This window comes from Trachypithecus francoisi, unplaced genomic scaffold (genome assembly GCF_009764315.1).
Source record: "Trachypithecus francoisi isolate TF-2019V2 unplaced genomic scaffold, Tfra_2.0 Lachesis_group4, whole genome shotgun sequence".
Classification (NCBI taxonomy): Eukaryota; Metazoa; Chordata; class Mammalia; order Primates; family Cercopithecidae; genus Trachypithecus; species Trachypithecus francoisi.
This window is the reverse complement of record NW_022681469.1, coordinates 142,707,881-142,731,356: the sequence shown is the minus strand read 5'-3', so window position 1 is coordinate 142,731,356 and position 23,476 is coordinate 142,707,881. Positions and strand designations below refer to the sequence as shown.

Genomic DNA, 23,476 nt, shown 5'->3' with positions numbered 1-23,476 from the left:
CATACATTAAGCCTATTCATATGCAAATTTTCCATGTTTTCCTTCAGAAGGACTATGAAACTCATATCATCTGTGTTGGTGAATGTAGCCTAAAGGCTGAAAGAAAAAGCTGGTCATTAATTACAGAAAAATAAATGCAATCATTTGATGCACTATCAGCCACCAGCAGTTCTGGCGAGTATGTCAAATAATAGATTGCCCTTTACACCCCACAACAATGTTGAGTTCCTTGGCTTGCTGGAGAGGAGCTCAGTCTCCAAAGGGTCAAGTATAATTCACCTGCATGCTTGTGCCTGTCAAAGGACACGTAAATAACATTAAAAACTTCAGCAATCATTACTCAAATGTGTCAGTACAGGAGACTCATCCAAACAAAGACAAAAAAGTTACAGATGTGAGGGGAATACACAAATCCCCAGCCACTCATCACTGAACAAGAGGTCTGTGCCTCAAACACTTCAAAGCAAAGACACAACCATCTCCTATGAATATGTAAGAAGGGTTTCGATTGGGATAGACTAAAAAGTCAGAATATTTGTAGAGGAAATGAACAGATTCCTTCTGCTAATTAGGTGTATTTTCATAATGGCCACATAATATGTTCCAATATAGGTCAGCAAATATATATTAAGTTATTTTTCTATCAAGTTATTAAAAATGATATTTTCATATTGAGCTTTAAATCTTCATGCATGCGTGTTGCCTTGAGAAGGAAAAGAGATTTGAACAAACCTCAGCTGTTGGAGAGATTCCTGAATCGTTCACACTATGACTGAAAATTTTTCCCAGGGATTACATTGTAATGCATGACTGTTAAAATTTTGTTTAGGGATTACATTGTGAAGTATGACTGTCTCGTCAGGGATAACATTGTGAAGTACCTGTAAGAATTTTTATTTCACTGAATAAACCTCCAACATGGGCTTATCTTTATCCCAATAAGCTTCTCCAGGTTCACATGAACCATGAAAGTCCCCACTACAGAAAAGACAGAGTGCCTTCCTGGGCTCATGGAGATTGTTCTTGTTCTCATAGTTCCACAATGGGTTCACGAGTAGACACAACATCCACACACTACAGAATGAAATGTCTATACTGATGTCCTAACAAGAACTCACACTCACTCTCCCACAGTGGACTTAACTTCCTCCCACAATCTACCCTTTTCCGATTTCTCTCTCAATCAAACACAATACTATTTCTCTAGTCATGGAGACTGAATGCTTTGAATCTTTCTGCTTTCCCCATTTTAACGTAGTGTTGACTTTTTTCCTTAAACAACAACAACTCACTGTTGGGTTCACCACTTCTCTATTCCTGCTAATGGATCAAGGCCTCTTTCCTCTATCCCAGTCCTCATTCTCTCACATCTGAAGAATCCCCCCACCTAGCCTCTCTAATTCCAAGGGGACCATTCCTAATTCACAGGAATAGTCCTGGCAGGGCTTGAAAATCCAGGACTCCTAAGAGTAGCTCTGTGTAACTACTGCTTTCTTTGTGTCATCTCCAGGCCTATTTATCCAGCCTTCTGGAAGATAAGGCATTTACATGAATGGAAGAACTCCTTGGCCAGCAAGGAAACTAGTGATATTTTCAATTATCACAACTATGGATACTTTAAAAGTAGATTTTTCCCTCCACTTTATATTTACTAGGTGAAGTCTTGTCTTAACAAAAAGCAGAAACCTATTTCCTCTATTTCTAATGAAAAACAAGTCTTTTTTTTTCAAGACAATGTTTACATTTAATTTTTCTTAATGCTTAGTAACAAATGCTGGGATTTAATCTGGTCCTTCCCAACCCTGTGCTCAAAAATATATTTGAATGTTGAGTTTTCCTAAATACTTTCTAAAACAGGAAAAAAATAAAAAGAATACGATTACCTTTGCCAGAGTTTGGGTTTTTGATATGTTGGCATTTGCATCTCCAGCTTCACTGGGGATTTGTACTCCAAAAGACCAACCTCCAAGCCTGTTAACAATGAACACTGTGTTAGTGCTTCAACCACAGAACACCAGGACTGCTAACCAGAGGGTGTTCATTACTAACCCCACCAGATACAGCAGTCTTAGGACAGTAGCCAGCTGAGCATCTGTGATCTGTGACATGAACACACAGGCAGAGGCACTGTGCTAATGGAAGTTGCCTGGCTCTCAAGCCAGGCAAAATGGAAGGCACTGATAATTGAGAAGGTCTGGATAAGGCTGGCCACATTAGAAAGTGTACTTGTCACGCCTAACTGTCTTGTGAGGAAATACATGCCGTGTAACAGATAGGGCTTGATCATCACCACTGTAATTATTTTAATTAATGGTCATTCCCTCTACAAAACCACTATTCAGACTTTCTTGGGCTAGGAGTGGTGGCTCACGCCTGTAATCCCAGCATGTTGGGAGGCCAAGGCAAGTGGATCACCTGAGGTCAGGAGTTTGAGACCAGCCTGGCCAACATGGTGAAACCCTGTCTTTTTCTGTATTTTGTAAAAATACAAAAAAAAAAAAAAAAAAAAATAGCTGGGTATGGTGGCAGGCACCTGTAATCCCAGCTACTCAAGAGACTGAGGCAAGAGAATCGTTTGAACCCAGGAGTTGGAGGTTACAGTGGACATCATGCCATTGCACTCCAGTCTAGGCAACAGAGCAAGTCTCTATCTCCAAGAAAAAAAAGAAGGAAAAAAATGGAAAAAAAAAAAAGAGAAAAACGAAAAGAATTTCTTTTCTTTTTTTTTTTTTTTTTTTTTTTGAGGCGGAGTCTCGCTCTGTCGCCCAGGCTGGAGTGCACTGGCCGGATCTCAGCTCACTGCAAGCTCCGCCTCCCGGGTTCATACCATTCTCCTGCCTCCGCCTCCCCAGTAGCTGGGACTACAGGCTCCCACCACCTCGCCTGGCTAGTTTTTTGTATTTTTTAGTAGAGACGGGGTTTCACCATGTTACCCAGGATGGTCTCAATCTCCTGACCTCGTGATCCGCCCATCTTGGCCTCCCAAAGGGCTGGGATTACAGGCTTGAGCCACTGTGCCCGGCCTAAAGAATTTCTTAATAGTGATCATAATCTTTTGAGGCATTTCTGGTTTGTCTTCCCTACTCTATTTCTTTAATCTTCCACTCAAATCTTGCCTGGTTCAGGAAGGCATTCCAGACAATTTCAGGTGGGTTAGATGTTCCTGGTCTTTTGAGTTCCCACAATACCCTACATTTCCATCCATTGTTATCAATTACCACATGGGATTTTATTGTTTATTTGCCAGTTTATCTTTATGCAGCTCTGTGAATTTTTCCTGGGTGGGAATTACATCTTTTTTTTTTAATATCTCCATGAGTTGCACATTATCTTGTATCTATTAAACTTCAAAAAAATAGTTAACATTTAAAAAATATAATGTTAACTATTATATAAATACATTTTGTCTTCCACTCACTAGATAAAAGGAGACTGAAGAATAGTCTTGTCTTCTATCATAGTGTTCTACTCTCAGCAAAAATTCAGGCAAAGGAATAAGTACACATTCCCAACTGGCTCAATTGAATACATTCATTCATTCAATAGATACTGACTGAACATTTTTGATGTGCCAGATAATATTCTATGTTCTGGGCACACAAGCTCCCACCTTCAAAAAGCTAACCATCAGCTCACGCCTGTAATCCTAGCACTTTGGGAGCCCGAGGTGGGAGGATCACCTGAGGTCAGGAGTTTGAGAACAGCCTGAGCAATATGGTGGAACCCCGTCTCTACTAAAAATACAAAAAAACTTAGCTGAGTGTGGTGGCAAGCTCCTGTAGACCTAGCTACTCTGGAGGCTGAGGCATCAGAATCGCTTGAACCTGGGAGGTGGAGCTTTCAGTGAGTCAAGATCGTGCCACTGCACTCCAGCCTGGGTGACAGAGTGAGACTCCATTTCGGGAAAAAAAAAAAAAAAAAGCTAACCATCAGAGTTAGAATAGAAAACCAGAGATTCTAGTGTATGTTGAAAGATATTAAGAGGTGGAGCAGCAGAAGAGAGGCAGGCAAACCCCAGCGGGGCAGGTAGAGGCCAGTAGGGAGTCCCAGACAATAAGGTCAGCCTATGGGATGCCTTCGTACATGAAGCAATACAATACATTTGGCAGACATGGAAAAATTACAGTGGGCAGATATTATTAAGATTCAAAGCAATGAGAAACACTCACTGCTGATCTCCCTCATCTGGATTCACCCCCTTAGTCTCAAGGAAATTCAACACAACACAAAAGGTTTCTCAAAAATTGCCCAAGAGAAATTTCAAGATGCTAGTTGTACCCAGGATCCCACATTGAATGCTGCATAATAGAGATAATTCTAAAGTAAGGCCTTGCTTTCATTATGCTGTAAACTTATCTACTCTTATCCCCTAAAGCAGTAAAACTGCTTCTGGCTCTGGTGCTTCTGCCATTGACAAATCTCAACTGATAGGATTTCCCCCAGCACTTAAAAGAGTGAAAGTCAGCAGTAAGAATCTTATTAAGGTCCATGGCATCTATTTGGAATTTTTATGAGCACCAAGGTCAGCCTTAGATTTTTGAGTTTTGAAGAACATCGGCATTTAAAACAGTAAGTTTTCCATAGTAATGCAAATACAACAGAAAAGACCCAGCAAGAGATTTGAACACACCTTGGTTTTTCAGATGGCGCCAGCAAGTACTCCTCCACATTGAAGCCTGAGAGATTCAACAGTGTGTGGCCCAGGTGGTTGGTCAGGTAGGGAGCACTGGAACTTCTATTTGGACACTTCTGAAATTGTTTTCAAAAAGAAAAAACAAAAACTTTTCTATAACTCACAAACGGTTCACTGACATTACTCGAAACTACAGGTGACTTTTCTCTAGCTTTCAGTTTTTAATAAATTATCTGTAGCCTTTTATATGTTCTGATTTCTAAAATCTCTTTCAGAGTCACATATATTTGAAAATTAAGCCAGAATACCACTGTGACTTTTGCAGTCAATTATATCTGAGAACTTCAAATCCTTTTCTGTATGTAAGTTTGGGCAGATTTACAAAAACTAAAAAGGAAAAAAAAATAATGTTTTCACTGGGGTGATCTTGCATTTGATGAACCTGAAAGAGAGTCAGAGACAACTAGTGAGAGGAAGATAAGCAGGATAACTCAAAGGCGTGTGTCTCTTTCATAAGGGTCTAAAGTAGAAATCAAACAGCTTTTCTCCAGCAACTCACCAGCATGCCAACAACACCAGCTCTGCATCACAGAATAAGGTAGGAGGCAGTGGTCAACACAACACAAAACCCAGGCCGCGGGAGGCTGCTCAGTGATATGCTCTGCCCTGCCACAGAACGGCTTTGGAGTTAATGTGCTTTGTTTCCATTTCTCAAACACTTTCAGAAAAGATATATTAAAATAGGAAACGACTCTGTCTCTGAGTCTTTTGTTATCAAGTTGCCAGGAGTTTGGTCTTGCTGCACAGAAAGCCAATCACTGAGACCATGAGTGTTGCCAGGGAGGAAGCCTTTAATTGAGTTCTGCAGCTGAGGAGAATGAAAAAGTCTCAAATCCATGTCCTCAACTATCTAAAACTGGTGGGGATTATATGGAGGGGAAAACGGGAAAACAGGAATGAAGGAGGGGTAAGGAAGCAATCATGATGCATGAGGGGTCTGGAGTCTCATTTTCTGAATTCAGGGATCTAACGTATTTCAGTCCCTTGCCTGAGGATCAGTTTCTTGAGGAAGAAACTCGGGTGGTGAAACAAACATAAGTTTCAAGTTTTAAGATCAGGGAGGGTCCATTTCTATGTTTATTCAAAAATCCATAAATATTACTTCTAAGATACATTTGGGCCAGTTTCACATTCATTAAAGCTTTGGAAGCTTGTCTGCTTATTTGCAAAATGAAAATGAAAACAGGCTTACCTAAATGCTTGGATTTGCTGTTAGGTTCAGATACACATGAAAGAACTACAGCAAAGTAAGAAGGGCGATATACATTTAAGATACTACTTTCAGGGTCTTGAAAGAAAGGCTTGAGGAAAGATACGAAAAAGAATAATAATTGTTGTACATCATAATTCAGCAAAACTCTCACTTATTTGTGGAATCTAACAAAGTCAAACTCATAGAAACACAGAGTAAAATGGTGATTGGCAGAGAGGATGTTGGTCAACGGATACAAAATTTCAGCTAAACAGGAGGCAAAAGTACAAGAGATCTATTGTACAACATGATGACTACAATTAGTAACAATGTATTGTACCTTGAAAATTGCTGAAAGAGCCAGTTAAGGTGGCTCACACCTGTAATCCCAGCACATTGGGATTACATTCCTGAGTCTGAGACCAGCCTAGGCAACATGATGAAACCCCATCTCTAATAAAAATACAAAAATTAGCAGTGTGTGGTAGCACGATCCTGTGGTCCCAGCTACTCGGGAGGCTGAGGTAGGAGAATGTCTTGAACCCGGGAGGCAGAGGTTGCAGTGAGCCAAGGTGGCACCACTGCACTCCAGCCTGGGCCACAGAGCGAGACTGTCTCAAAAAAATGAACAAAGAAAATTGCTAAAAGAGTAGATTTTAACTTTGGGAGGCCGAGGCGGGCAGATCACAAGGTCAGGAGATCAAGACCATCCTGGCTAACATGGTTAAACCCCGTCTCTATTAAAAATACAAAAAAATTAGCCAGGCATGATGGCGGGTGCCTGTAGTCCCAGCTACTCAGGAGACTGAGGCAGGAGAATGGCTTGAAGCCAGGAGGTGGAGCTTGCAGTGAGCCAAGATCGCACCACTGCATTCCAGCCTGGGCGACAGAGCGAGACTGTCTCAAAAAAAAAAAAAAAAAAAAAAAAGTAGATTTTTAGTATCCTCAACACACACAAACACACGCACACAAATAGTAATGTTGGGGTCAGGAAAAAATACCCCAAAATATGGTGCTTTCACATGCTGAGCTGAAGAAGTTTCAAGATATCTCTGACCTCCCTCCTATCCACCATCTCTCCCAAAGCACAGGATGAAGTTGAAATTCTTTACCTACCTGAGATCTAGACCCACCAAGGAGAATGTTTGATTTCTTCTCCTCCCTGTAAGACTAAGAATGTAACCAAACCTAAACAGATAATGTCTGTTCCCAGATCCATTTATTCTTTATTGTAATCTTTTATTGTCCCAGTACAGAATTTGTCTTCTCCCTCCATGACCTGATTTGCCAGGACCCAAGGCCCTATACTTTCTGTAAACTTGAGATGATATATAAACGTCTGAACTTCATTGCGGGATAGATAATAACTCTGTAATTCTCCCCCGTACATGTCAAAAGAATTCATATGCCTTTTCTCCAATTAATCTGCCTTTTATGAGTTGAATTTTTAGCAAAACTACAGAGGATGAAGGGCAAGTTTTCCTGTGCCCCTGCAATAAGTACATGAGGTAATGCATATATTAAATAGCTGGATTTAGCCATTCCATAATGGGTGTGTGTGCGTGTGTGAGAGAGAGATTTTATATATATTTATATGTTTATATATATAAATATTTTATATATATAAAATATATAAAAATCATGATATATGTATATATATCATTTTATATATAATAGATATAATATCATCATATATGGTATGATGTAACCACAAATATAGATAACTTCTGCTTCTCAATTAAAATAAATAAATCAATCAGCCAAACTTGATGAACATAACAACCGTTAAAGTTTCCCTACCTCTAGCTTTCCTCTCTCCAACTCACTTTACCACCCCTATACCTATCAAGATACACCCTTCAAAATGGTGTTTTCAGTTAGATGATTTTCTTGCTAAAAAAAATTCCAATTCTTATCAAGAATTCAGGTCTACTAGAAAATGTCCTTGGTCTCATTCTAACCATTATCTCTGTAGGTGTCCCCAAATACACCCTCTGTATTAAACTGAATATTGACCTCCCCGCCCCCCACCAAAATATCAGGCCCCCATCTCTGGACTCTTTAAGTGCTACTTAGTATCTTGATGATGTTATTAAGTTACAGATCTTGAGTCCAGAAGATTATCCTGGATTGTGACAGTTCGCCCTCATGCAGTCACCTTGTAACTGAGCTGCTTAGCAGTTTAGCCTCAAACCTCATTTTAAAATGTTTTATCCTTTGCCTCTTCCTCTTTCCCTTCCCCAGTTTCAAGATGTAGCTCTGAGATAAACTTTACAGCCTCGAAATGTTTTCTTTCTCTTTCCTTTCCCACTTCATGCCTCCATGTCTTATGCGCATTTATTTATCTAGATGCTTGTTAAGCACACGCCGTGCTCACTTATCCGGTCATGTAATTCCTTAAAAGTTTCAGGGGACTAGACACCTCTGAAAATCTGTCCCCAACAAAAGATAACTTCAAGGCCGGAACTCATTCCCAGCTGAAGACTGACTATAAGATTGACTGTGTTTAGTTTGTAACCTGGCAGGATCCACGATGGAGTCAGCCTCTTCATCAAATGAAACAATAATTCAAGATGAGTCATTGGAGTAAGTAACCCCTCTTGGGACCTCCTAGCTCCCCCTCTCCCCAATCCCCAACCTACCAACCCTGCCTCTTCCGCATTCCAAACCCTTTCTTTAAAAAACCCTGTGTTTCCTCCACAAATTACAGCAGAATTGCTGTAATTTCTGCTCTTCCCATTGCTGGCACAGATAATCAAGTCTTGCTTACTTTTAATCAGCTTGTTATTATTTTGGCCTCTTTCTACAAGCAGCGAGCAGCCAGGCCCTTTTGCTGGTTACAACCTCTGCCACTGTTGAGAGGGAGACAGAGGAGGACCAGACAGAGAAAGAAGGGGAGGAGGCACTGTGACAATGGAGATAGAGATATGTGTAATGTCACCAGAGGCCAAGGAAGGCCAGAAGCAAGAGAAGCTGGAGGAGGAAAAGGACAGATTGTCCTCAAGAGTCTTCAGACACCTTAATTTCACTCCAGTGACACTGACTTCAGACTTCCAGCCTCCAGAACCGTGTGAGAATAAACTCATGTTTTCTTAAGTCACCAACTGTGTAATAATTTATTACCTCAGTGACAAGAAACAAATCTGCCCTCCACCTATTCTGTATAAAGCCACACTCACTCCCGATGACATGTTTTGGGTCATAGTGTTGTTATTCATGGGAGCTCAGGCCCTGAAAATCCCTGTTTGTTCTTTAGAGTTAGCTCAATTCCTGTTCCCCTTTGAGCCTTTTCTAATGGTGTCTCTTGCAAATCGTTTCATCCTCAGAAGAACTAACCATGGAACTTTTTTGTAGGTTTGGAGAGAGCCACAGCATCTTTGAAAAAACATGAGGAAATCGGTCAGGCACGGTAGCTCATACCTGCAATCCCAACACTTTGGGAGGCCGAGGCGGGTGGATCACAAGGTCAGGAGTTCGAGACCAGCCTGGCCAAGATGGTGAAACCCCATCTCTACTAAAAATACAAATATTAGCAGGGTGCTTACAGGGTACAGTACCTGTAAGCCCAGCTACTCAGGAGGCTGAGGCAGAAGAATCACTTGAACCCAGGAGGCAGAGGTGGCAGTGAGTCCAGATCATGTCACTGCCCTCTAGCCTGGGTGACAGAGTGAGACTCTGCCAGAAAAAAAACAAGAGGAAATTGACATGCCCTTGTAGACCCAGGGCTTCCAGATAGCACACATGTATTTAAGGGGAGAGAAATATTTTTTCCTTCTGGCAAAACACAGTCAGCTTGGCTCACCATGAACACTAAAGACCAGAGAACTAGCCATGGGTATATAGGCCTTCCTTCCACACATCTTTGTGTACATCTCCTTTGAGCCAGCCCTGAAGAGGAACCACACCCATTGCTTAGGAATTGCATTAATTCCACCTCAACTCCTTCTCTCCTGAGGTTCTCTGATTTCTAACGTGTGGTCCAGTATTTCTCAAAGTGCATCCCGAAACACAGTGCCACAAAAGGGAAGGACTCTTCAGTCAAATTTGCAGAAAACACTGCATCTACTCCACTGTCAATTCAAGGACAATTTCATTATCTCCAAATAGCTTCTTACAAGAGCTGTGGCAAAGATACCTGCTTAATACTGCTTTATCCAACATTTGTGAAACTTACTTGACTATGGAACTCTTTAATGTAAAATGTTTTTTTCTCACATATTACTGAAATCTCACAGTTCATGTGAGTTGAAGTGAATTTAGGAACATAAACACCAATCATTCTGATATTAACTCAGTCTAATCCCAATAGACCTTAGGTAGCTGGTGGTACTAAAAGCTACTAGTATAATAGAATGATCAAATCAAGCCTAGAGAAAAAGAGCGTGGTGTAAAAAATTAGAGATCTCATGAGTGTTGAGGCATAGAAAACAATCTCCCAAAACATGATGCTTGTGCATGCTGGGCATTTCTATCAGTTGAAAGGCCTCAGAAATAAGCCTCGGAATCAAGGTCCCTGGAACCTTGTCTTGTTCCTCCTCCATTCCAATTCTCTTTGGAATTTCCACATCTGACCAAAAAACTCCTTACCAAAGGAAACACATAGGTCCTCAATCCCCTCCCTGAAATCTCATTATCTATTTCAGAAAAGAAAAGTGAAGAATGCAACGATTCTTGGATGGATTTTTTCACAAAATAATGCCTTACTTTTGGGCTCACTCAAATTCCAGGAGAATCATCTACAAGTTAACTTCTGTCTCCCTGGCCCATTCTTTCTCTATAACAACCATTTCCTGCCCCTCAAAAGAATTATCCACACTTCCCATCTCCTCCTTCCCCTATGAAAAGGGTATAGAAATGTCTACACCTCTTCGGGGGTTTGAGGCAATTACTCTATGATATGATCCTCTCATGCACATTAACACATTTGTATGGTATTTCCCAGTTAACCTGCCTTTTGTCAATTGATTTTCAGTGAAGCTTCTGAGGGTGAAAGGCAAATTTTCCCTTTGCCCCTAAAGTGAATAAATGGAAAAACAAGTCCAGGGGAAAAAAAACAATAATCATGTCTGAAAAAAAGAAAAAGATAACTGATCACTGCAAAGGATCACCAAATGTCAAATGTAGCTGAGCTTATTGACAGCTGAGGCCAAGAGGGAAACATGGAGAGTTCCATTAGCTCTTCCACATCAACCAACACTGTTGAGTGTTCACTAAGGGTGCTGTGTCATTATCCCGCTTACATGTGTATCTTTAGTCTAAGAGAAGAAAGCAGACTAGTTACTCCAAAAGCAAGCTTTCTAAAATCCCTAGAAAAAAGACAAACAAAAAAGCTTTTTATCTGAAGAATGTGAGCTCCCTTTAAATAATCAGGCCCAGAGAGGCACTGGACTGAGACAGCAGTCACACTCCACCCCATCCCCCTTGAGCTAAGCAATCATTTCTAAGCAGCTCACTATATGGACCCCAGGCTGAGTGCCACCACCAGAGCTATAAAGTAACTTAACAATGCCAATGAGAATCCCTGACAAACAATTTTTGTAATCACCCACTCTCCTGATTAATTCTTTTTTCTTTAATAAACTATGAGAGAGAAGGAAGGGAGAAACTGGCTAGGCAGATAGTTAGGGCAAGGTCCTCAGTGGCATTTATTTTCTAACAAAGAGCAGCCTGAAAGCTCGGGCTGCAAACATAGATACGGAGATGAATTCCCGCACAGAAAGGGGCCTCCCGTGTAGTCAGCAAGTTTCACTGACGTACAGTGGGCCCCAGTGAGCACATTCCTTTCCTTTTTGGACATACTCACGTAAGGAAGCTTGCACAGGGGGCTTGCTTGGAACATGCCTGCAACACTATAGAAAAGAAGAGCTACCCTCGGCCAGGCACATCCACCTTGAAGGGTAATATTGTTTGGCTCTGTGTCCCCACCCAAATCTCATCTTGATTTGTACTCCCACATGTTGTGAGAGGGACCCCAATGGGAGATAACTGAACATGGGGGTGGTTTCCCCCTTACTGTTCCCATGGTAGGGAATAAGTCCCATGAGATCTCATGGTTTGATAAGGGGAAACCCATTTCCCTTGGTTCTCATTCTTTCTCTTACTGCTACCATGTAAGAAGTGCCTTTGGTCTTCCGCTGTGATTGTGAGGCCTTGTTAGCCATGTAGAGCTATAAGTTCAGTAAACCTCTTTCTTTTGTTAATTGCCCAGTCTTGGGTATGCCTTTATCAGCAGCATGAAAATGGATTAATGAAAAGGGTTCTGCCCCTGATTCATGCACAGTAGGAGGAGATAAGCAATATGGAGTAACTTAGGTTAAGGATCTGCCTGTGCACTAAACAGATGGGGTGGGGACTGCCGGGGATTTGCATCTTATGGAAATGAAACACCTAGTTCTAACCAGTTTTTTGAGCCCTATATAAATGGAGCACCCTTCCCCACTCACTTTTTTATTAAAACCCTTGCACTTCACTGTAAAATGACAACGCTTTTTTTTGAGATCCCTCTCTGCAGCAGAGAGTTTTTTCTCTTCCTTTCACTTACTACATTTCTGCTCTAAGCTCACTCTTGGTGTGTCCATATCCTTGATTTCCTTGGCCGTGAGACAAAGAACTTCAGTTGACACCCTAGACAAAAAGGCCATTTCACCTGAGCTTCCTTTTTGTTCTCGGGAGCACTTCCGAAGATAACTTGGAAGTGTGTCCCACATAGCTGTCCTCAACTTTGGCTCAAATAAACTCTCTACGTATATTAATTTGTCTCAGTTTCTTCCCTTAGGTTGACAACTATTAAGGAGAACTGCATCTCATGAGCCACTAAATAGGAAAGCCCCGTAAACATGTTCTCCAAGTGGCCATTTCCATTATAGATGCTCAGTTAACTTCAATGTATTTTTTCTTTTCCCTTTTTCCTATAAATTAGACATGCCTTCATACTTGCTTATTGATTGTGGCTAGCAGGTCTATGCCTTTTATTAATTAGAGTCTGAGATTTTCTTTGAGATGAGTTCCAATCAGTTTTCCAAATAAATTTCAATTTATTCTCCTTCACAAATTAGACAGTGATGTCTCTCACCTTAATCACCTTAATAGGAAGGCACACCTACTTCCACATGTTTTTGTATGAATCAACCATAGTCAGAGAGCTAAGGGGCATCTTAGCTGTTAATATCTAGCCCAAATAAAAATACGGCAAGAGCCTTAAGGTCATGCTGCCTTGAAATTTAGAAAAATTTCCTTCCATAGGACAATTCTAGCTTCTTTATCATTACTTGAAGAATATTCATTTTCTTAATGAATGCCAGGGGAATGTTAATGACCAAAGGCAGCAGGCAATGAAGGAGAGGGGCACTGTCAATCTCTACAGCATCTGTGTTCTATAAATATTCACTTTATGTGATGAAACTTTCCCCAGAAACAGCTAATCCAGGAAACCAAAAAGTCATAGAGACATAGGTACAAATATGAACATTTTTATAGATGGAGTAAACTCATTTTTTTCACTTGAATTTTAGATTCAAAAGGATCAAAAATGCTGCAGAGACCTACCAGGCAGCCACATGAATCCTGGAATTCTGGGTGAGAAAAGGGATGTGTGTGCCAGCATGAAGAATTCATCCTGAAAAACAAAGGAGAGAATTAGAATGATCTTTTAGATTTACAAAGCCATTGTATTTCTGTAAGGGAGAGTTCCATCAGACTAGAACAGAGTTCACAAGATAATCATCTACTGCCAAGAAGGCAGAGCTCTTACATTTGTTTTCACAGCTTGAGCTGTTAATCTGATGACAATGTTTTATTACAACGCCAGAATTTCCATTATATTACATGGGGCTCACTTTTCTCACTGTACTGAGTGTATCACAGGGCTCCCTAGGACTTTCACGGCGGGGCTAGGGCTCCTGGTGGAACCTGAGGCTAGGCTTCCAGTCTCATAACCAGGTACCAAGTAGCAATTAATAAACAGCAAGATGCTAATTCCTTTTTGTGGCATGGCACAGTACTTTAATCATCACTTAAGGAAAAACAATTTTTAAATTTCTACTTTAAACCTTTCTGATTAAACTTTCTGTTGCAGAAATATGGTGCAACAGAAACAGTTATGAAAACCATTTGTAGCAGTGGTTCAGAAACACATTTGGATCCACGGTTTCCCTATTGTTTCTATTTCCTTATGAGTCCCATACTTTAAAATATTTGTTCTGGCATTTGTAAATCAAAATTTGTTTTAATAATGATAATTACTCTTAATTACTCAAAAATTGGAAAAGATATTTTTACCACCATCCTTACTAGCCCTGGTTTTCAGAAGAAGACGTGGGGTCCAGAGAGGTGAAGCAGCTGTCGAGATCCCAGCTCTGTGCAAAATGTGTGCTGCTCTAATGAGAAAGCCAGTATGATAACACCAATTAAAGAAAGCCCGGCCCAGTGAAAAGAAATTTGCCATTTCTATTAACCAGGTTAGCAAAGTACAATGTCTATGTAATTTTTGAAACAACAAAAATAATGTAAAGATTTCTCCACACTACTTTCTTGGCTGACTAGCTTACAGGGACTCCAGTTTGAAACCTAAGAGTTTACATGGAAATAACACCTAAGGGAGTTACGTATTTAATCAGAGTACTGTATCTGATATGTACTTTAAAAAAATAATTCCATTTATACTTCTGAAACTCATCAGGCCTTTCTTTTTCAGATGCCTTAGATGATGGTTAACAAGTGTTTATAATTTAATATATGACTTCAAAATGTCAGTCCTCTTTTTCTCTTCCAAATCCTCCCTTATTCTTCTCCTAGCTCCCTTTTATAGAGTAAAACTACGTGTCCATGAGAGGTACACAATGGCCCAAGACAGGTAGTTTTTTTGAGCACTTCTCAGCCTCCAACAACTTTTGTGTTCCAACAGATTCACTAAGAAGCTGTGTGAATGTCCATAAAAGGGAGAGACAGAGGGGATGATCTATGAGAAATCAGATGTTTCTACATAATCTTTCTGTTAAAGTTTAGGACTCTAAAAATAAACTTTGACTTAGCAAAGCATTTCCCTAAAGTGGCCTACAGGACACAGCTGCAGAGAGGCTGCTGGAGCCCAGTCATTTGGTCCTTCAGGTTTGGACACGCTGCGTGAAATAGCTCTCTCTACTACAGGGATGCCTGGAGTTTTCAATCACCTAAGATGCCTTTTCTTTTCTTTTTTTTTTTTAGATAGAGTCTCACCCCGTCACCCAGGCTGGAATGCAATGGCACAGTCTCGGCTCACTGCAACCTCCGCCTCCTGGGCTCAAGAGAGTCTCCTGCCTCAGCCTCCCGGGTAGCTGGGATTACGGGTGTGCACCACCATACCCAGGTAATTTTTTTGTATCTTTAGTAGAGACAGGGTTTCACCATGTTGGCCAGGCTGGTCTCGAACTCCTGACCTCATGATCTGCCCACCTCGGCTTCCCCAAAGTGCTAAGGTGCATTTTAAATCTTGAAGAGAGAGGCAGAAGCTCTAAGGACCTACTGTCTTGAGAGTCGCTTTCTGAGGCAGGAACTTACCTTAAAAGAACAAAAGCTCTCCACAAGAGCTACCCCGCTGTTGAGGTGACTGTTTTTTCTACAGAACTGAGAGCACACGTATGCAAATGAAGGAAGGCAGAGAGGTTCAGCAAGTTGCATGGGTCACACAGCCAACAAGAGTGGAGCTGAGATTTGGATTGAGAAAGACTGGTCCCATATTACCCCTCTATCATGATCCCTGGTATGCACATGCTGCTGATCTGTGGCCTCAACTTTCATCTTTACAGGCCCCTCAGAGGGAATCTGTCACCAACCATGACAGATTCCAAAGATCCCACCTTTTGGCTAATAATGAGCCCTCTAGATTTTCCTGAGTACCGAGATGATCTATTATATCGCTGCAATCTAGTAACTTTCTTTTTAATTACAAAAATAAACCTTACCCATCTCCCCACTTGGCTTTTTAAGTTTGATAGAAATATAAGATTTGCTATCACTTTTGTTCTGTATTAAAGCATTAACAAGAATGGGTGAGGAAAGTGACCATTTTGTGTTAGAAATAGTAGGAGAATTCGACACTGAAGTGCCACCAGATGTAAGCCTTGTAAAATGAAGCTAAATATGTATATCTACCCATCAGCTTCTAAAAGTCGACAACTTTAACGCATTTTAAATTTTAAATTATGCATCACCTACTACTGTGAGAAAACTCATATTTTAGATCAGATTTACACGACAGTGGATTTTTGTAGAGCTCTTCATTGTCTTCGTATGAGAGGGAGGTACAAATCAGAAGTTCAACATAGCACCCTTGAGTCGACACTCAGAGTTGAGTATCTCATCAGAAAAACAACCTATCAGTAGAATCTAATCTATTATTTTTAAATGTTTCCTCTAGTTAATTATCAAGTGATTGCCCAAGTCTTCCAAGGAGGTAAAATGTAGATATCATCAAATTCAACAACATTTTGCACTTACAGAAGGAAATCTACAGGTTTTAAGTAAAACTTTTTGCTTTGATTTGGGGTCCTAGTGAATCAAGGCCTATTTGTATAACATGGACATAAATTATTATTAATACAAGTGTTCACGGCATCTTTTCATGTACCTCGCTCCCCTAGCCTTTTGTTATGCTGACCACAAAAATAGATAGAAATGATTAAACACAGAAATGAGTTAAGGATCGATTAGGTAGATTTCACAAAGAAAAGGGAAAACACAAAAACATAAATCCAGGAAGGTAGAAGAAGAATGGACAGAGGAGAAAAGCAATGAGGCTGATCTGCAGGCTGGGCTGAAGGGCAGGAGCTCACGGAACAGAGAGAGGAGAGGAGGAGAGTTTGAGACTCTATTGCAACCCATGTAAAAGGAACTGGAAGTAAAATATGTGTCCAAACAAAATGTCCAATATGTTCTGCTGTCCTTTAATTATTGATTCCACCTTTTGTTTTTTCCCCTTGAAGGAGAAGGACTAGATAAAAGAATGTTTTTCTTTTTGTGACTGGTTCTTCTTTGATCCCAGGTTGGGCCAGGGCTGGACCCAGTGGGGCCCTACATTACATTTCAACTTTTCAAAGGTAGATGTATTTTACACCCTGTGTATTCCATCAGAGAGGAGAAAAATAAAAACATTACCACTGAAGCCTTAGTTAAATAAATTACTTTGTTTTCTTTGTTTTGCAAAGACTAGAGTGAAGCAACATAATTAATTATCTATTAATTCTTTCTTACTGAGAACATTAATAGTTTTTCAGTCTCACACTAATTACCAATATGACTAATGGGCAAAATACGTCAACACAAATTAGAAAACATATTGCCAATGTTGTATTATTGTTAGATTTTTATATTTACTACTTAAAAACATACACTTCTGGTACTTAATAAATCATTATTGCTTTTATCACTTGCCTCATTTGCTCTACCCCGAACTGTAAATTCCTTGAGACCAGGGCCATATTCCATATTAATCTTGGTTCCTACAGCAGCACTTTACTTGTAGTAGATCTTCAATATATAACAATTGAGCAAAATAAGAGGGAAATAAGTGTTTATACAGAAAGGCCTCCCTTATCCAGGTTTCATAGAAAGGTCGTCACAATAACCATGATTAAACACTAAAAAGATAATTTTCAAAGTAATTCACCCCAGATTGATGTACAGTACCGACCTTTAAATCTTTTAAGTTAAAAAAACTATAATTAATTTTTTATATGTACAAGTATTCTCTAAAAGTAAATAACAGCTAATACATAATTCAGACTTAATTGCTACTTCATTCTTTTCAGCTTTGGGTTTTATTAAACAAATTGAATGCTATTAATTATTAATTTATTTTGCAATAATATAAAGCACGCATGTACAAGGGAGAAAAGGGGTAATGATGTAGCTTATGTAGGATCATTTTATGTGGTGATACCCACAAGGCCCGTTCAGTAATAACCTACTCATTAGGCTAATTTTTTTTTTTTTTTTTTGAGGCGGAGTCTCGCTCTGTCGCCCAGGCTGGAGTGCAGTGGCGCGATCTCGGCTCACTGCAAGCTCCGCCTCCCGGGTTCACGCCATTCTCCTGTCTCAGCCTCCCGAGTAGCTGGGACTACAGGCGCCTGCCACCACATCCAGCTAATTTTTTTGTATTTTTAGTAGAGATGGGGTTTCACCATGTTAGCCAGGATGGTCTCGATCTCCTGACTTCGTGATCCACCCGCCTCGGCCTCCCGAAGTGCTGGGATTACAGGCTTGAGCCACCGCGCCCGGCCTAATTTTTATTTTTTAATATAATGTAAACTTGTGACATGAAATAACCAATCATGGAGAAAAACCCATCCTCCCAGGCTACAATGCTACCAGTTGGGAGTGTTCACTTTTGCAGAGAGCACCTGATACTTACTGGTCTGGGTTTACATCCGCACAGGGCAGATCTTGATCTCTAAACTTCCGCAGAAGAACATGGGTGAGGTCCAAGTCGTCGCCCGCACTGCTGCTGTTCATGGTGAGACAAAGGAAACAATGTGGGATTATTAGTGGCTCCCAACAGAGAAGGGAGAACCGGCTGCTGATCTCACATTGTGCCCTAGTCAGGCTGATCCATCTAATGATTCCCAGTGAGATAAAGCTAATTTTCCACTGTTTTTATGGTAATGCCAAACAAGCAATAAAATTGGAAAATTTATTAAAAGTATAGTTTTGCCATCAGATATGCATATTTATAGACTTGCATTCACAGTACATTATTTTCCTTAACATTTTCACTTAATATTATAATACAACCATTTTTCACATATTTGCATGGTTTTCAAAAACACATTTTAAAGGCTACATCATATCATGTTGTGTTAATATATTAACATCTGCAAAACTATGCTCTTAAAGTTGGAGCTCCAGTTGGGTCTGAATATTTGTTCTATTACATAGTCCTGAAATAAAACAATTTCTAAAGTAAGAAATAGCATTTGGTTTCTATATGTGAGCTATATTGAGCTACATTTTCTTAACAAGAGGTCCTCAACACAGAATCCTATGTGTGGTTTAGGTACACATTAAATTTTACTGGCATGCATCTCAGAAGTCTATTTGTAGTTCAAGCAGCATTACTGAAAGCCAAAACCACCAATACTGAATTTCCTTACTGAAGACAGCATCAGCAATAAGACCATTCACGTTACTGTGGGGAGTTGTAGAAACAAACCCTGTATTAAATTTCACACCTCAATAATAAGACAATCTTGAGAAAATGTAGAGAAAAAGACATTTTAAGATTTTCTAAATTGGACTGAAAGAGAATGAGCTCATTTAATTAATTAAAATTCTAAATTGGTATTTAGAAAAGAGTACAGATTCATTACTTTTCAGAATTTACATTGTGTTATTTATAAAATACTTTTTGAGTAAGAATCTTTGCAAACACTTGTCTCAAAAATTTTAAAAATGATGTATAACCAGCATTATAGATTATATAGATATACCTGGTGACCTCAATTCTTTTTGGAAAGAATTCTTTATAAATTAACAAATATACATAAATGATTCCTTTGTACAATTATTGTGAGCAATAAAAAAGTTTTATAAGTGAAAATTCCAAAAAAGAAAGAAGAAATGTAAGCAACCACAGAGTAATCTGCAACCACTGATTTTTCTAATTAATTTTTTGTTCACAGACAATAAATAAATGAGCCCAAAATATTTTTCTGAATTGCTATGAGCATTAAAATGTAGAAAGATCTGAGGTGGAAATGTAGGAGTTTCCAACCACGTCCTGAAGAACAAACATAAGCTCAGAATGAGAAGAAGCTTCTCATTAGGCTACTGTTCAGTGTGATCTGTGACCCTACATATAGAATGGAACATTACAGACTCCCAATTTCTCTAATTCCTTTACTGAGCTCTCTAACACACCAATCTGATACTTTCTTTGCTCAAAATTTATCAATGGCTTCTTGTTACCTATGCATCTTGAAATAGTATTTGAATCCCTCCACAATCCTAGGGCCTATTGCTCAACATTTCTTCCTGAACACGGCACCCAGCCCAGCCTAGCCAGTGCAGCCCAGCCCAGGAGAACCACTGTTTTATTGGGCAGATCTGCTTTTGAGGGTGCTGATCCCTCTGAGTCAGTATCTCCAACATCCTGGACACTTGATTGGAAGCCATCTCCAGCCTGACCTGGAAATCTTGGTTGGAACACCGATTCCACGACAAGTCCTCCCTGCCTCCTCTGCTCCATTTGTCCTGCCTGGTGGCCTTAGTACATATCTTCACTGGAGTTGAACTGGAGGCTTACCCTTGTTCTCATTACTGGAATGAAGCAATCCTTGAGGAAAAGGCACAATGCTTAGGGTAGGTGTTGGAACTCAGTAGGGTCTCATAAATGATGTGTTGAACAAGTTGTGATATGTTAAAAACACACTGAATTCATTGACCTCATCCTTAATCTCTATCCAATTATTTTACTTCCCTAAATCTGGCCCTTTCTGAACTCTTACCATTCAAACAAAAACAAAATTGCAATGCATTACATCAAATTAGTATTATATTTCTGCTGAGGAGGACTTTGTTTCCAGAGAAACTTAAAATGAAAACACCTCTGTGGCATCCAAATCCAGAATAAGTATTTATAGTAAAACACTATCTTCCCCACTGCATAAAATTTAATAAAGATTTTTAAAATATTCGTATGGTTTACAACTGTCCTAATATAATTTCCTACAGCTATGGCCAAAAACACACAACGGTGGAACATGCTGCAATTTACAACAAAGTTATGTGTCCTAAGTAGGCAGTGTGACCTCTGTATAAACAGCCTTCAGGTTTCTAACAAATTAGGAAATACAAGCTTCTTTTTAAAGTATCTTTGTCACCACAAAATTCAAATGCTTTTTCCTAAACTATCCCTCTTTTGTTGCCTTCAAACTCCCGGCTATATTTTAAAGTACATCCCTATGTTAGAAACACTTGACATCTGTCCTTACTAGACTCTAGAAATTGAAAATTACTACCTGATTCTCGAGGAAGTTCATAAACGGAATCACTCTCTCTAATAATCATCTCTTAAAATTTAATGTGCACCAGAGTGACCCAAGGAGCTTGGCTGAACAAATGCACACTCCTAATGGGCCTTCCTGGTTAACAAGTCCCCACAGAGCTTCTGATTTAGACGAAGATCAAACCAACCTTGAGAAACACTGGGGCATCTGGGAAGACAGCAGCCTGCTCTCCCCTCCTTCCTTCCTTCCTTCCTTCCTTCCTTCTTCCTTCCTTCCTTCTTTCCTTCCTTCCCTACACTCTCACCTCCAATCTTTCAACCCCTCCTGATCTAACCAGCTTTTGGTGTTGATAAATTTCTGGTTCCAGGTGAGGTCTTGGGCTCTGTGGGATTTACTGTTGGCCAAGCAAATTCAGGGCCATCATCCCCACAGGCCAGGCTACATATGAATGCAATGTGAAGAACAGGAGCAGAGCATCCAGGGGAAAGGACCAGAAAGGACCCATTCTGGGAAGTGTGCCCCTCAGAGACCTGCAAATCTCCAGTGACCTCAGCCTCCCCTCTCTCGCTGAACCTCAGTAGTCAAGAAAAAGCTTAATTAAAGGAGCTGATGCCTTCTATTCCTAAATGAGACAGAGTATAGGAAGCAAAGGTCCCCACCTCCCTGAACAAAACAGACATTACTGGCAGCCCAGCTGCTGCTCTACATAGGAAAATGCGCTTTGACTTGGAATTTCATCTAGTTGATAGGCAACATCCTTATCTGATCTGTCAAAACAGCAATAACAAACACATGTCCTGGGGTCCCAGCAACCAGAGAAAAACCCAAACAATGCCAATACTTATGAAAAATAAAGGTGCTGCAGGAATACACACTTTAAAGTTAAAAACAAAAAAAGAAAAACCACAGAAGCACATGCCTACACAGGACTTTCTCAAACCAAGAAGAATGGCTTCCTGAAGATAATATTAGAGGTAGAAATTGAGTAAGATGATAGCCACTGTATAGATACAAACAGTGATGTATAAGAAATATCCACACAGAAGGAGGACAAAAAGGAAAAAGAAATCCTCAAGGAAAGATAAAGAATTAAAAGATGGATTTGGAAGACCTTAACAGGAGATGTGATAGGAATTCTAAAAGGAGGTAAAGGAAAAATAGGTGTGAAGAAATTAGATTAATAATAGAAGAAAATTACCCTGAACTGACAGGATGTGGTGTCTCACGCCTGTAATCCCAGCACTTTGGGAGGCCAAAGTGGGCAGGAAACCTAAGGTCAGGAGTTCGAGACCAGCCTGGCCAACGTGGTGAAACCTCGTCTCCGCTAAAAATACAAAAATGAGCCAGGTGGGGCAGCACACGCTTGTAATTCCAGGTACTCGGGAGGTTGAAGCAGGAGAATCACTGGAACCCAGGAGGTGGAGGTTGTAGCAAGCCAAGATCACACCACTGCACTCCAGCCTGGTCAACAAAGTGACATCCCGTACCCATCCCCCTAAAAAAATTACCAAAAAAAAAAAAAAAAAAAAAAAACTACCTTGAACTGAAAAAAGACTTAAATCCGCAGTTTTGATGAGGAAACAGTAGGGGGAAAAATCCTTTACTCCAAGGATAAAGAAGAAATCTTACACAACTCCAGACAGAAAAAGTCACCTATGAGTGGAAGAGACTCAGATAGACTGCTCAAATCAGACTTCATACCTGGAAGCTACAAAAATAATCCCCCTCATATCACTCCCCAGATTTTAGAACTCCTTAATGCCTCCCTGCACTGTGTTTGCAAAATAAAGTCAGTTCTCCTTAGAATGCCTTATAGTACCTGCCAGAAACCATCAAGGTTTCTGCTAGACTTCTTTCATTACTTTTCACATTTACTCACACTTCTTCCTTTAGAGAGAGTACGAGAGAAGAAACTTTCTCTCCTCCATGTCTGGAAAACACCTATTTATCTCAGAAGAAGCAATTTAGGGGGCATAGCCTTAAAAAACCTTCTTTGACACCCCAAACAGATCTCATGTGGCTTATGCACAACCCCTGCACCAGGTATCTACCTATAAGACTTGCCCATCTGTTTGTATAGACCATTTCTCTGCTAGACTGTAAACTTTCTGAGGATAGAACTTATGGCCTTGTAAGTGTTTGTGGAATGAGAATTAGAGCCAGGAAGCCTGAAATGGATTCTGGGTCCTGTTTGTGCCAACCAAGGAGTTCACCCAACATCTGTGAGTTCACTGTCTTCACAATGAGAATGTCGTCATCAGGGATTCTCTCTCTCTTTTTTTTTTTTTAATTTCATCCCACTAAGAGGTATGACTAACAGCAATTCACAAATTACTGAATCTCAGGTGGGTCGAGCTGAAGAATAGTTCACCCAGGGTGAGGGGCCCTGAAGTACATCCTAAATGCATGGTTGGGTAGAGCATGAAGGATATACCTTCAGTCATGGGTAAACATTTTAAAAACGCCTACTCAGTGCTGGACTTTGTCCCCATATAATGTATACATAATTAAGTCAAGCAACTAGTTTCAGCTATTTTGTTTACCATCTATTTTCTCCCACTGGACTGTAAAGGGACCATGGGTGAGTTGCGTTGAGAAGGCAGCTTCTGTGCC

General features: G+C 40.1%; 1 protein-coding gene across 1 annotated transcript in view; it reads right to left on the bottom strand.

The window, feature by feature from the left end:
* Positions 1-23,476, bottom strand: part of ABCA13 (ATP binding cassette subfamily A member 13) — a 503,527-nt gene that overhangs the window by 173,729 nt on the left and 306,322 nt on the right. The window contains exons 45-48 of the mRNA XM_033192140.1: positions 18,271-18,360; positions 13,431-13,500; positions 4,631-4,749; positions 1,884-1,971 (exon numbers count right to left, since the gene is read on the bottom strand). Of these exons, the coding sequence (XP_033048031.1) occupies positions 1,884-1,971; positions 4,631-4,749; positions 13,431-13,500; positions 18,271-18,360 (367 nt within the window). The remainder of the gene's footprint in view (positions 1-1,883; positions 1,972-4,630; positions 4,750-13,430; positions 13,501-18,270; positions 18,361-23,476) is intronic.